This window comes from Macrosteles quadrilineatus, unplaced genomic scaffold (genome assembly GCF_028750875.1).
Source record: "Macrosteles quadrilineatus isolate MER2022 unplaced genomic scaffold, UCM_ALF_1.0 Scaffold_8__2_contigs__length_117827958, whole genome shotgun sequence".
In the NCBI taxonomy this organism is placed as follows: domain Eukaryota; kingdom Metazoa; phylum Arthropoda; class Insecta; order Hemiptera; family Cicadellidae; genus Macrosteles; species Macrosteles quadrilineatus.
In genome coordinates this window covers 92,573,452-92,586,641 of record NW_026542601.1, presented here as the reverse complement: position 1 = coordinate 92,586,641, position 13,190 = coordinate 92,573,452, and the positions used below count along the sequence as shown (strand labels likewise).

At 34.5% G+C, this 13,190-nt stretch overlaps 1 protein-coding gene across 1 annotated transcript in view; it reads right to left on the bottom strand.

Moving 5' to 3' along the window:
* LOC129000574 (uncharacterized) overlaps positions 1-13,190 on the bottom strand; it is a 53,880-nt gene that overhangs the window by 17,038 nt on the left and 23,652 nt on the right. The window contains exons 14-22 of the mRNA XM_054427535.1: positions 10,595-10,693; positions 9,994-10,204; positions 9,223-9,406; positions 8,330-8,513; positions 6,908-7,106; positions 6,142-6,329; positions 4,575-4,733; positions 4,143-4,271; positions 2,257-2,390 (exon numbers count right to left, since the gene is read on the bottom strand). Coding sequence (XP_054283510.1) covers positions 2,257-2,390; positions 4,143-4,271; positions 4,575-4,733; positions 6,142-6,329; positions 6,908-7,106; positions 8,330-8,513; positions 9,223-9,406; positions 9,994-10,204; positions 10,595-10,693 — 1,487 coding nt within the window. The remainder of the gene's footprint in view (positions 1-2,256; positions 2,391-4,142; positions 4,272-4,574; positions 4,734-6,141; positions 6,330-6,907; positions 7,107-8,329; positions 8,514-9,222; positions 9,407-9,993; positions 10,205-10,594; positions 10,694-13,190) is intronic.

Genomic DNA, 13,190 nt, shown 5'->3' with positions numbered 1-13,190 from the left:
TAAATTTGATCAAAATATGTTCATAAACAAGCAAACTACAACACTTTACTTACATAAGAATAACATGGGAATTTTCAATTTCAAATTTTTTGGAATTTTCTCCGTAACCATTAGGCGCATAGTTACGCTTCAATATACTAAATTATTTGTTTTTTTAAGCTCTACAAAATGGTTTGGAAAGAAATTGCTAAATTTGATTTTTTTTAGGTCAAAAATGGGAAAAACCTATTTTTACCCCATAAAACCCCCCGTAAACCCCCGTTCCCATGGTCCAATCATGCTGGATCGCGAACTCGTTCAAATAAACGTAGGTCTACACGTTTGTACCAAATTTCATCAAAATCGGATCATTTTTGCTCGAGTTATCGTGCTAACGGACACACACACACATATATATATACAGTGTGTAAATTAAGTATGGAAACAAATCTGTATTTTTAAAACCGAAATAGATAGAAATATTCTATTTGTGGCAATAATATTTAACAAAGATTCCGCAATTTTTCACATGAAAAATATTTTTTTACCCCCCTAACAGGGTAGGTGGTAGGGGGTGACTTATTTTTTTCAAATAGCAACCCCTATTGAGTGACCCCTCATTTTGAAGGGTTTGTCAAAAGAAACACAATGACGCAAATCCGAGGTGAATATCTCACTCCTAGCTAACATGGCGGATATTCCAAAATGGGCTTTTTTTTACAAAAATTAAATTTTTCATTACCCACCATTTAGGCTAGGGGTGAAATATCTACCTTGGGTTTGCGTCATTCTTTTTCTTTTAACAAACCCTTCAAAATGAGGGGTCACTCAATAGGGGTTGTTGTTGAAAAAATAAGTCACTCCCACCCCCTACCCTGTTAAAGGGGTTGAAAAAATATTGTTGATTAAAAAAATTGCGGAACCTATGTCAACAATCAATTCCACAAACAGAATATTTCTATCTATTTCGGTTTTAAAAATACAGATTTCTTTCCATTATTTGTGAAATTGGTGCTTTTCACGTACAATAAATCAAATTTTGGAATATCCGCCATTTGGGCTAGGAGTGAGATATTCACCTCGGATTTGCGTCATTGTGTTTCTTTTGACAAACTCTTCAAAATGAGGGGTCACTCAATAGGGGTTGCTATTTGAAAAAAATAAGTCACCCCCTACCACCTACCCTGTTAGGGGGGTAAAAAAATATTTTTCATGTGAAAAATTGCGGAATCTTTGTTAACTATTATTGCCACAAATAGAATATTTCTATCTATTTCGGTTTTAAAAATACAGATTTGTTTCCATACTTAATTTACACACTGTATATATGAATTTGAACGGATGGTGTTTTTGGCCTCTAGGGACCTCAAAACGAAAAAAAAATCGGTACCGCGTCCAGGTCTTACCATGAGTATTATCCATGCATAGGGTAATAGCTTATTCCCTCTATGGGAAATTCGCTAAAAGTATAATTATTTTAAATCATAGTTCAATTAGTTTTTACCTAAAGACCTAGAGACAAATTGAGCTAAACTTGTACAATTTCAGTTTGCGTTTAGATTCTTAACAATGTTTAGGCTTGCATCCACTTCAGCGAAAGTGATTGGAATATCTGTCATACTACTCATGCTTGGCGTGTTTTGTTTCTCAAGACTGTGCGACGCTAGTGCACCCTAGCGTAGGACCGCTGAACTACCTCAGTCGCTTGTCCGTGTGCTGCGGGACCCTTGATGACAAAGGTTTTTTAAAACGATCAAATTAATTACTCAGAGATTTTATTTTTTAGATGTGGTACACTCAAACAAAAACTGAAATATTCTAGTTTGTGATGGTACCAATTTCAATTACAAATATTAAAATTATGTTAGTTACAGTTGAACTAATTTACCGAAATCCTTATGGGAAATCAAATTACGTATTTCATGTATATAAAATTAAAAAACAACTTTATAATGGTTTATTATACTTTATATAGTAGCATATGTAGTGACAAACATTACTAGTGTTCCATTTTTTTTGTAAATGTCTATATATTTCCTGAAATAAGTAAAATGTGTCGCCGCTCCATGTTAAACTAGCGGGCAGCGCTGAGCTCGGGCGAGCTGGCTCCCGCCGCCTCTTAAAAGAAAAGTGCTAGTAAAATCTACTTTATTAACTTCGGGTCTCTTTCCATTTTCTGCATTACACTTAGAAATGACACTTAGTTTATGGATGTTAGTAGGGTCTATTGGCATATTTTATTGCACTTAGCTTTTGTAAAATTAAATAAACACTCACATGAAAGATGCACTTAAGTTGACACCCCTGAGGTAGGCAGTTTGAATAAGAAGAGGCCAAGCTACATCTGGTCCTAATGATTGCCTCACAGCTTCCAGTCTTTCATTTAGCTCTTCACAACATTTCCTCACAGCCTTAAAAAGTGACAACCGTAAGACTTAGTGCGAAAACATACCGATGGTCAACCATCGACAGAAACGTAGGGCCAACCATTTGCCAACGATTTTCTACTTGGATTGGATAGTCCTGAAAATAAGTGTTTACCGGGTGAGTGTGGTCGTTCCCGTGCGAGACGAAGTCGAGAATGGGATTACCATACAAGTCCACTAAACACATTTTGGACGAGTGGCGTACGATAGTTTATGCCACACTACTAAATCTGTACAAATCCTTATATTACCTACCACCAAACTAACTAAAGGACTAACAATCACTAGTTATAACCTCTAAGAGAGGTTATGTTTGTGTTTATAACCACTCATCCCCAAATACAGTATAATAATCAGCTGATTGGTTTCCGGTAAAACTCATTACAGTACAGTAGTACGTAATGAAACCCCATTTGATTAAGCTGGCGGCAAACAGCTGTTTTCTGGACTAAATCCTTGCGTGGGAAGTTCTTCAAAATAGTGTAGTGTGGCGTAAAAGCTTTTACATTGAACGAACTGTAAACTTTTGTTTAACCCTCGAGGAGGCGCTTTACCAGTAAAACAAGAGCAGGCGCATGCGGAGTTTTATTCCGCAACACTAAATAGCATAAATTTTACCCATTTTACTCGTTGTCATAACGAAATATAGTATGTAAATGTTGAATAATCTAATCAGAAACCTAATTTCTTTGTTAATAACATTATTTGTTTAACTTAACAAGATTAATATTTCAAATGAAACATATTTAAAAATTTTCAGGTATAAATGTATGTATTACTGTGGGTGTTACAAGAGAGGGCGCGTGCAGAGTTTTGTTCCGCAATAATGCAATTATACATACATGCAATTATAAATTAAACAATACATTTAAACATATTTATATTTTTGTATGTAAAAAATAAACACACTGTTTGACAAGAGCGCATGCGAAAATAAATTCTGCGCTAAGGACTTACGTGAAAGGGCACACACGGAGAAAACCTCCATAAACTGACACTGCGTCACTGAATTGCAACTGACAACATAATAAGGAGGAATTTGGGGGTAAAAATAGCTTAGGGGCATTCCGGGGTGCGTGAAGTATGGAGCCGGACACGACTGCACGCATTTTGCATAATTCTATTAACAAAAACTACAAGTGCGGAGGAAAACTCTGTAAGCGCCCGCTCCAGGGTTAACGTTTCAAAAACCATATATTATCTGCATGGAGAACAGCGAACTGGAAAGATCAAATGTTGCACAACACTTGTTACAAAATAGCCACTCATTGGGGAATATGGAAGACAATCAATGTATTTTAAAGAATTATAAGAAAGGAAATGTATGATGATTGCTTGTGAAGAATAGTATTTGTAATGGAAAATACAAAAATAGAAATAAAGCTATTTGATGAAAACAAGTAGCGTAAATCATAACTTCAGTTGAGCTCGTAAAAACTTCTTATCTGGTACTTGCGGTAACCAATAGTACCTGTAATAAAGTAGGGACACCATCGAGGTTCTTGTAATTTGCTTATTGGGCCTGATGATGATTGGATTGTCCAATCAAAATTGATTACCACGTTTACCATCTTTTAAATATATTTTATATTTACCGTCTTGTTAGTTAACAGTTTAGTATAAATAATTTTTAAAATGTTATTAGACATATTTTTGATTTACTATCTATAAAATGAATAACACACATTGCTGATCAAGAAATTAAAAGCTACTAACAATTAATTGTCAATTACTCACAAAACAGACAGCATCACTGCCGGTGCTAGATGCTGTATAAATGCTGTCAGGAGACACGAGGTTGTTGTTGGGCTTTATTTTGACATACTCCAGTGGTACCCCTAGAACATGGGCAGCCACTTGTGTTGCCTACAATCAACAGCTAAATATTTTTTTATGTTACAAAAATTTTTGGTCGTGTAATCATTAGGCTAGGAGTATTTGTTCTACATCCACTTTGATTTTAATTCTAAAACTAACAAAATATCTGTTTGAAAAAACCTTAGATCATGTCATATCTTTGATTAGACCTCTGTATAATCTTAATACAACTAGCTTGATAAGCCCTTCTAATTTTTGAATCATAAACAACTTGGACTTTAGACTTTTCAAACTTCAAATTAAAGGTATAGAACTCTTTAGCAATTATTAATAAAAAAAATTATTCATTACCTTGGTGTTGATTCCTTGTCCCATTTCAACCCCAGCATGACTAATGACGACTCTGCCGTTGTTGCGGTAGATGCTTACTAGTGCGTGATATCTTCCTTTAAAGTTAACGTAAAATTTCATCGGGAGTAAGGACAACCCTCGCTTTCTCCATTGATTGGTCTAAAACAAAACATAAGTTAAGTAGTGTTTAAGAAAATAAATCAATCATGAGGAGAGTGAAAATACTTATTTTAATTCAATTGGCACTTTATTAGTTGTTTTCTATCAGGGCTTAATTTCAGCCGGAGCACACCGGAGCGCAGCTCCGGTACTTCTCAGGACACTGGAGCGAAGCTCCTGTTATCTGGATTGATAATTTATTTTTGAATCGATCTTAATTAGCTGTAAATAGTATTTTTATTTTTCAATTGTTGACTTATGGTTTTCAATGCTTTGTAAAAATCGTGTCAAATACCGAATCTTTACTTCAGGGCAAAGTATTCAAAGTTTATTATACAACGGGGAACGGTGTTCCTACTTGTAAGCCAGTCTGCCGACAGTGCCGTCTGCCGACCAGGTGCCGACTGCCACTGACTGAGTCTGTGTTCGTTCAGATCGATGATCTCAGTCCACTGACTGCGTGCTGCGTGATTGGATTGGATTGGATTGGAACAGTGGAGTGGATGTGTAATATAGGCCTATGTCAAATTTAACTCTCAGAAGAAATAAACAAAATAACAAAAACTGCATGAGAAATACAACGACAGTTTTCATAATAAAAAACTGCATGGAATGGCATTTTACAACCCAGTTAGCGGGATTATTGTTTTGGTCGTGTGGATACACTGCATACTATACTAAGTGCTTCTGCTTAGTTGCTGGCAAACTTCTTTAATTTTTACACCTGTTATATTACTATTTTGTATATAATATAATGCTGTATATGTGCATTCTTAACCATGCTCAAATGTGTTTAAAATGCACCAATTCAAGTGCAATTTTTACAAAAATCTTCCCACCCCCCTCTTTCCCTGGGGGGTATTCCATACCCCCCAGACCCCCCGGTAAGTCATGGCTCCGGTACTTCTCAAATTAGAAATTAAGCCCTGTTTCTACTAATAGTGCAATAACATAAATAAACAGGGTAGGGATGCTAATTTAGCGGTTTTGACCAAGAACTAAGCTTCAACACACCTTTATTTACCTTTTCATATTTGACAAAGACAATTTCCAAAATTCCAATCAGGGAAACCTTTTTTTATCACCATTAACCACAAGACCAAAGCTACCTTAATAAACCAGTATTTATTCACGAACAATTATATATTTGGTGCCTTTAGCGGAGTAAAACGTATGGAGTGATTCAAATTATTTATCAAAAATAAAATCAACGACTCAAACAAAGACCAACAACAAACTGTTTTTACACAAAAGATATGGTGTACAGGGATATCTATTCTGACACATAGATGATATATTTCTGAGTTTGTATAAAAATTAGAATATTTTTTTTACTTTATTGAGCTTTTTAGGGACTTTGTCGTCCCTATACAAGCCACTAGAAGTTATTAAAAAACATTTAGTCTACCTTGTTAAACTCCCTGCATTGAGCCAGTCTAGAGGTGTATTCAGCCTTGGTTTTGGCCTCAGCAACATACTCAGCTATTGGACTACCATCTTCAGCATTGCTTAGTCTGACTGCAGTAGGATCTCTCTTGATAGTCCATGCAATGTGTTCCATAATATGTTCTACTAACCCTTGAGTGTCTAGAGTACCTGGAACAACAAAAAAAGCTTTGAAGGGATTTTAATAACAAGCTGTATATTAACAATAATTGAAGATGATACATGGAGAATTATATGTACCAATAAGTACATTGCGTATTGCAAGTGAAAACCCAAACAAAAAGATGCATAGCAGCAAAAGATGCCAGTGCCCGGACAGACGGCACAACACCTGGCAGGCTCTGTTTGAACACATTTTTCAAGCGATGGGAAGGATGATATCCATTCGTAATATCGAAATCTTGTCATCTCGAAATTCTATCGACCACTGAATGGACTTAGTTTCAATTGTTCTTTCATTTCTTTCTTACTAGTTTCAGCTGTGCAATAGACAATCGAGTGGTCATTACGATCACAATCACAATTCTTTATAGTTTATACATGAAGAGAGCTTATGGATCCAAACCTGATCAATTATTATTTTGATATAAAAGGTTTTTTTGTAGAAGGTCAGTTTAGTAAACAACCACGAAAATAAACAAAGAATTGAATACATTATAGCTGAAATAGTGGTTAGAGCCTAGGACTTCAGTTGTGAGGGTAAAGGATCAAATCTTGCTATGACTCACCTGGAGCCCGAGCAAATGTTGTCGGTGGCTTGTCCGTCAACACATCGTATGCGTCAACAGTCCAAGCTGAAACATCGTAGAAACAAGGAAGTGCTTTTATGCTAGTAGTTTCAGTAATTGAATCATTGAAAGATGCTCCTTTGTCATTGTAATAGTTTGCCTTCAAATACTGTATTACTCCTTCACCGTTGACTCCAACCTACAAAAATAATCTTAAGAATGATTCGGTGTAGGAGTACATGTTAATTGTTACTTAACTTAAAATTTGTATGACAAAAGATAATTATATCTTCAATTTCAAACAGTGTAAAGAATCGTTATTTGTGTAACTAGTGAGCAAAGTGGCACTTTGCTGCACACGAGAGCAAAATTTAGAATGATCTCGAGTGCAGCAAAGGCCTTTTGCACTTGTGTTACACATTATATTTTTCCTACAGTCACTATAAAGCATTAGTCTTTCATCACTATACAACATGTTTTTAGGTTCAGCTGGCAACACAAATAGGTGCCCTAGAGAAAGTAGTCCCTAGTCCGTATCACTCCGCTATTTTTTCCTCGGCAAGCAATGTGCTCCGCGACTTGAGAAAATAGTTCCGTATGTTTGTAATTTGCAGTGGTTTCCGTGCCTAAAAAAATTCTTTAAAGGTATTTTCTTGTTTATTAAGATTGTAGAAATGTTTTAAAAACGTTTAAAAGAAAAGTCCAGAAAGTTCAGAAATACCGAAAAGAGAACATAAACTATAAAAACGAAATGACAGGTTAAATCGTAGTTATAATAGTCAATCAGCTGCTCATAGTATTATTATCTTTAAGTGTTGCCAACCTTTTTCCAAGCATACACGGATTACGTGCATAATAGAACCACGCTGTTTTGTGTTGTTTCGTTGGAATCCTGAAGTGCGCCAAAGTATAAACCGTACGACAAAGTATAAATATGCAGCAATTAGCAGCTTTCTGTACTATAAACAGTACAAGGAAGCCAACTTTGTCGGGTGATTGTAGGAAAAAAATTTGTTTAGGGTTTGAAAATTTGAAAGTTACAGTTGACTTGAATGAGTTAAACTTGAATGTCATGCAGCTGAGTTAGAAATAAATCATCGTAAACTACAAAGCTATGATGCACAGGCCTTGTATTAGCACTATCTCACTTTATGGTCACCATTTCAATAAAAATTATTAAAGTATATTAAGTTTATTTAATTTAGATTTGGACTCTCACAAAATGTGTACTAAATTGGTTAGGATTAATGATAGTTACTTGTACTTCACTGCTTCCTAATTTGTTAGTAGTTTGTAAGTGTAAAATATTTCATTACACACATATCCAAACCACCTTGTCTAATGATGTACTAAAAAGTAAAAAAAAACTTTAAAACAAAACACTAAATCAACAACGAATTTTTATTTAGCCTTTGAGAATACCTCATATTTGGAGTACATGAAGAATCTGCCAATGCAACTTCTCATGTTATACTCCAAATTCATCACCATTCTGACAGGCTGTTGAAGAAGATAAGCGGACAATGCTGTAGCACAGGCTACAGAGTTACTTCTATTAATCTTCCCACCATACGCTCCTCCGCACCTCATAATCTGCACATTTATCCTGAAACCATTTTGACCATGTCAAAAACATTACTAGTCACATTTTGTAACAGTTCAAGAAATTTTACCGTACAATCAGGAGATGGTAAATATTAAATAGCTGGAAGCACATAGGTCGCCTACCAATCAAAAAGTTGCCAGGTCCATCTTGAGAAAAGTCATGTTAGCTTTGATGGTTTAATCATGGGACCTTTAATAAATAGGCCATGGTAAAGAACCAGATGATCTTAACCAGAACACAATAATCTCAATTATTTAACACTCGTCTTTCTCTTAACAAACCCTATGTGTTGTATTTGTAGAAATCTAATCTAATATTATATACAAAATGTTTATCCTTGTAAGAAAATGTCTACTTTGACTTGTCTAGTTTAGAAAATCAATGGTTGGATCACATTGATCATGAAATATGTTAAGTTTTGTTATTAATAATAACTTATTATATTGTTATTAGTTCATTCACAGTGTTGTAACTGTTGAAATTTCACTCAAACTGTTCACCACCACCACAAAATTTCTTACTCATTTATTTAATGTTATCTATTGTATTTATCTTGTTGCATGTAAGTCTTGTCTAATGTATTATTTTGTAAAATGACGATTGCCGTCAAAATGAATAAATAAATAAATAAATGTAGGACTCCGAAATAACAAAAAAATTAAAACCTTTTAGTAAAACATATTATTATTAATCATAAATGCATCTCTACCTGTTCACTGACATGTTGAGGAGAGCAGAGATAGCCTCATGTATTCCTTGCATCCATTGTGAGGAAACCATCACATCCAGGACTAAGTTATCTCTTGGTCGGACTACGCAGGTGTGCGTCTCGTAATATGAGTGGTACTGACCGTTGAAAGTGTATTCTCCTTCAATTTTGTGTTCAACATCCTCTGCAATAATGCAAACCATACAAGAATATGTTATAGTCTAGTGATACATGTTCTCAATACTTCAAAACATAAATTACACTGAATCTTAGACAAATTGAGCTGTCTAAAACTTTTAAAATCTTAGTTAATTGATTTATTATTTTTATTTTTAAAAAGACATGGTTTTAGGTGAGGTCATTAAAACAGGTAGATACAATTTTTGGGCATCACTCACCTTGTTGAAATAAGGAGAACGCAGTCTTTCTCACTACACGTCCATTTCACATACAGAGACAAATAAAACATATAAAAATAGAAACTTAAGTCTGTTATTCTATTTTGTTATTTTTAAGGTATGTTTGTGGGTGAAAAGGATGTGTAGTGGCAAAGATTGTGTTCTCCTTATTTCAACGTGAGTAATGCCCAAAAATAGTATCTAACTGGATTATCAAGTTAAGTTGTGAATTTTTCGTCTTCATTCAGCTGCCTTCAAAACCCTATCAAAAGTGTTACTTTATCAACTTAGTTTTTTTTTTCTTTTTTTTTCGGAGGAGCTAGACCCTAGGCGTCCATGTATAAAAATGTATTAACATAGTTAGAATACTCACTTTTTTCTACAGTTGGTCGAATTGACGCTCTATATTTTATTCGCTCAGTTTCTTCTGACTCCAACACTTCTTTGACGTAAAGTAAAGGTTTCTTGATATATTTATAAGTTATTTTCACCCTCTCGGCTGCAAAGTTCGCCAATTCTTGAGATGATGCTACTAACACTCCAACAGGCTGACCCGCATATTTAATCTCATCACTGGCAAATAACTAAAAAATTAAAACAGCAATCTCTAGTAAAAGTTGCTATAGCCAAAGCACTCTTTATTGATTCGTTGTTACGCAATGATTTTTCATAATTTTATGACTTGAAATTTGTTTTTAAAATTAGTTTTTAATCGTTGCTTCATAATTTAAGTCCACTAAAATGAATGATTGTATTTTTAATTACTAGTAATGATAGTGATTGTATGCTCAGAAAAATGTTACTTCTGCTTTTATCTACACAATATTTTATTTCAAAATGTATATGCAAATTGTAATTTTATGGAAAGTGTTTGAAATTTAGTTTGAAACATTATATTAGTGTTGAATAAAGAGTACATGCTTACATGCAGTCTATGCTATTAGTTAAATACTTTTCAGATTATCTTTACTAACTTCTTCTATCTGCTGAAAGAAATTTGTTGTTGGACTCAAAATAGTATTTAACCCTGGTATATCTTTGGCACTGAAGAAAGCCTCCACACCAGGAATTTGCTGAAACAAAAAAAATGTTGTCACTTAAAATAACAACATGGTAATTAAATTAAACAACAACACACATATATATATATATATTTGTTAAAATTACAGTAAAAATAGTTTCTATCTATATGTATGTATATTTATTTCCTTTAAATAAATTAACAATTTATTGATAGAATACAAGATTGTCTACAATAATTTGCTATTTAAAGGATATATTCAATAGAAACTTGATATTAGTTTTACCATTTATTGTTAAAATGGTAAATTATGCTGAATCTAAAGTGAATGAAAACTGTTTACCTCGTGGCTGGCTGAGAGAAGAAAAAATTCGAAAGAATGGTCTCAGTAAAGGGAAAACTGATATCTACATTAAGTCCCCTGGAGGTAAAGTTTTTCGCTCAAAAAAAGAATTAAAAAACTATATCTCAGAAAAGAACCTTCCATTTAAATTAGAAGATTTTTATGACACTAAAATTAAATTAAATAGTAATAATTCATCTTTCTCAAGTTTGAATGAACCAGCAAACCAAGAATCACAAAGATCTTCATTTTCCTCTGTATCCTCAAATGAAGAAGCCAAGTTAGTAGACCAGGCAACTGTAAGCAATACCAGCTGTAAAACTATTTCAATGTCAGATATAGGGACACAAACTGAACACACTCTAATGAAATCTCATCAGATTACCTACGAACTTTTAAGTAAAAACTGGCTCTCTGATCTTACTATTCAACCATACCTCCAACTGATTAGTGAAAAATTTTTACTGACAAAATCCAGCATAATAATTAACCCTTTGATTTCCCATGCGGTAAAAAATCTGCAGGACTACAACTTTCTTCTTGATCCTTTAGACATTCGCTCAATTAATACTATTATTCTTCCTATAAATGATTCGGAGGAGTTGAGCAAAGAAAGTGGATCTCATTGGAGCACCTTAGTCTATGACAAGATTTCCAACAATTACCTGCATTTTGACTCACTAAAGGACCACAATCTGACTTCAGCAAAGAAGGTAGCAGACAAACTTACATTATATCTTGGAGGTACTTCATCAGCTGCAACATTCACTTCTGCAAGCTGCCCACAACAACCTAATTCTTACGATTGTGGCATCATCACATGCTGGGTAATTGAATCCCTTGTTGAGGATTTGGTCATTAGTAATGAGCTAAATATTAAGTTTATTCAAGAAGCTAGTTGAAGCGATATAGAACTAATTGAGAGACGGTCACTGATGGCATATTTCCTGTTAGCTTCACATTTCAGCGACGCTATTTTGTATTCTACAATGATTAAGAAGAGGGATAAAGAATACACATCCTCAGTCACTAGGGCTGAAAATAGGAAGTCCATCATTCAGCCCACGGTAATCCCTAATGAGAAGAGCAGCACAGCTGAATCACACCACTGGGTCAAAATTAAACAAAAAAGTAATTCTTACAAGGGTCCTAACCAACACATTACAGAGCCTACAACTGCAGTGGAAAATAGGTTTAACATTCTTAATAAATTAGATGACAGTTGTGAAGTTCCTGATAACATTCCAGAAAAAAACCAGACCAATACTAGTAAAATAAATCAAAAACAAAACAAACAACGCAGAAATCCACACTATAAAAAAACAATCACAAGAAAATCCAAACAGCTATACCCAAACTTAAAGCTAACCCTCTGCTCGGATAGCCAGGGCAGAGGAGTAGCTAATAAAATTGAATATCTAAGCCATGGGAGAATCAAGGCTTTTGGTTACGTAAGAGCCAACACCACGTTAGCCCAAGTCATTGACTCTACAGCCATTGAAGCCTCCACCCCTGTGGTTATCATTGGTGGAACAAATGACAGCCTAAATTGCGAGTTTGGCGATATCTATAAAGACCTAGAACATAAACTTAAACTCAAAAGTGAAGAAAGAACCATCTTAATCACAACCATACCTATTAGATATGACAAGCCCCTAATGCATCCTATAAATGTTGATCTATACACCGTGAATCATTACATCGAGGAACTAACACAGAGGATGGATAATGTTTATTTGATCAATCTGACCCAGCTTGAGCGTTGCGACTTTACAAGACATGGTCTTCACTTTAGCAGTCGAGGAAAGGAGAAATTGGCTGGAATCATCATTGATGAAGTAACAACCTGGGCCCGAAACAAACTAATTACTACTAAAAAGGATATTCAACTAACCGATGCACATATGAGCGATGTAATTAATGAATTTTGTCATGACCCACAGGTAGCCTTTGCACACTGCATATCTGCTGATTTCAGTGATGGAAAGCAAATGAGTCAAGGAGTAGCCAAAGTCTTCAAAACTAAATTTGGAAAACCATGTGAAAAAGATTTCTGTGCTAAAGATCTAACATTTCAGAAAACTAAAAATGGAGCAGCAATTTATGGATTGGTAACGAAACCTAAATATTTTCTTAACTCAGGGAACTACAGCAACTATCTTAATAACTACAACCAAGCCTTCAAACAGTTAGAACAAGATTTCGA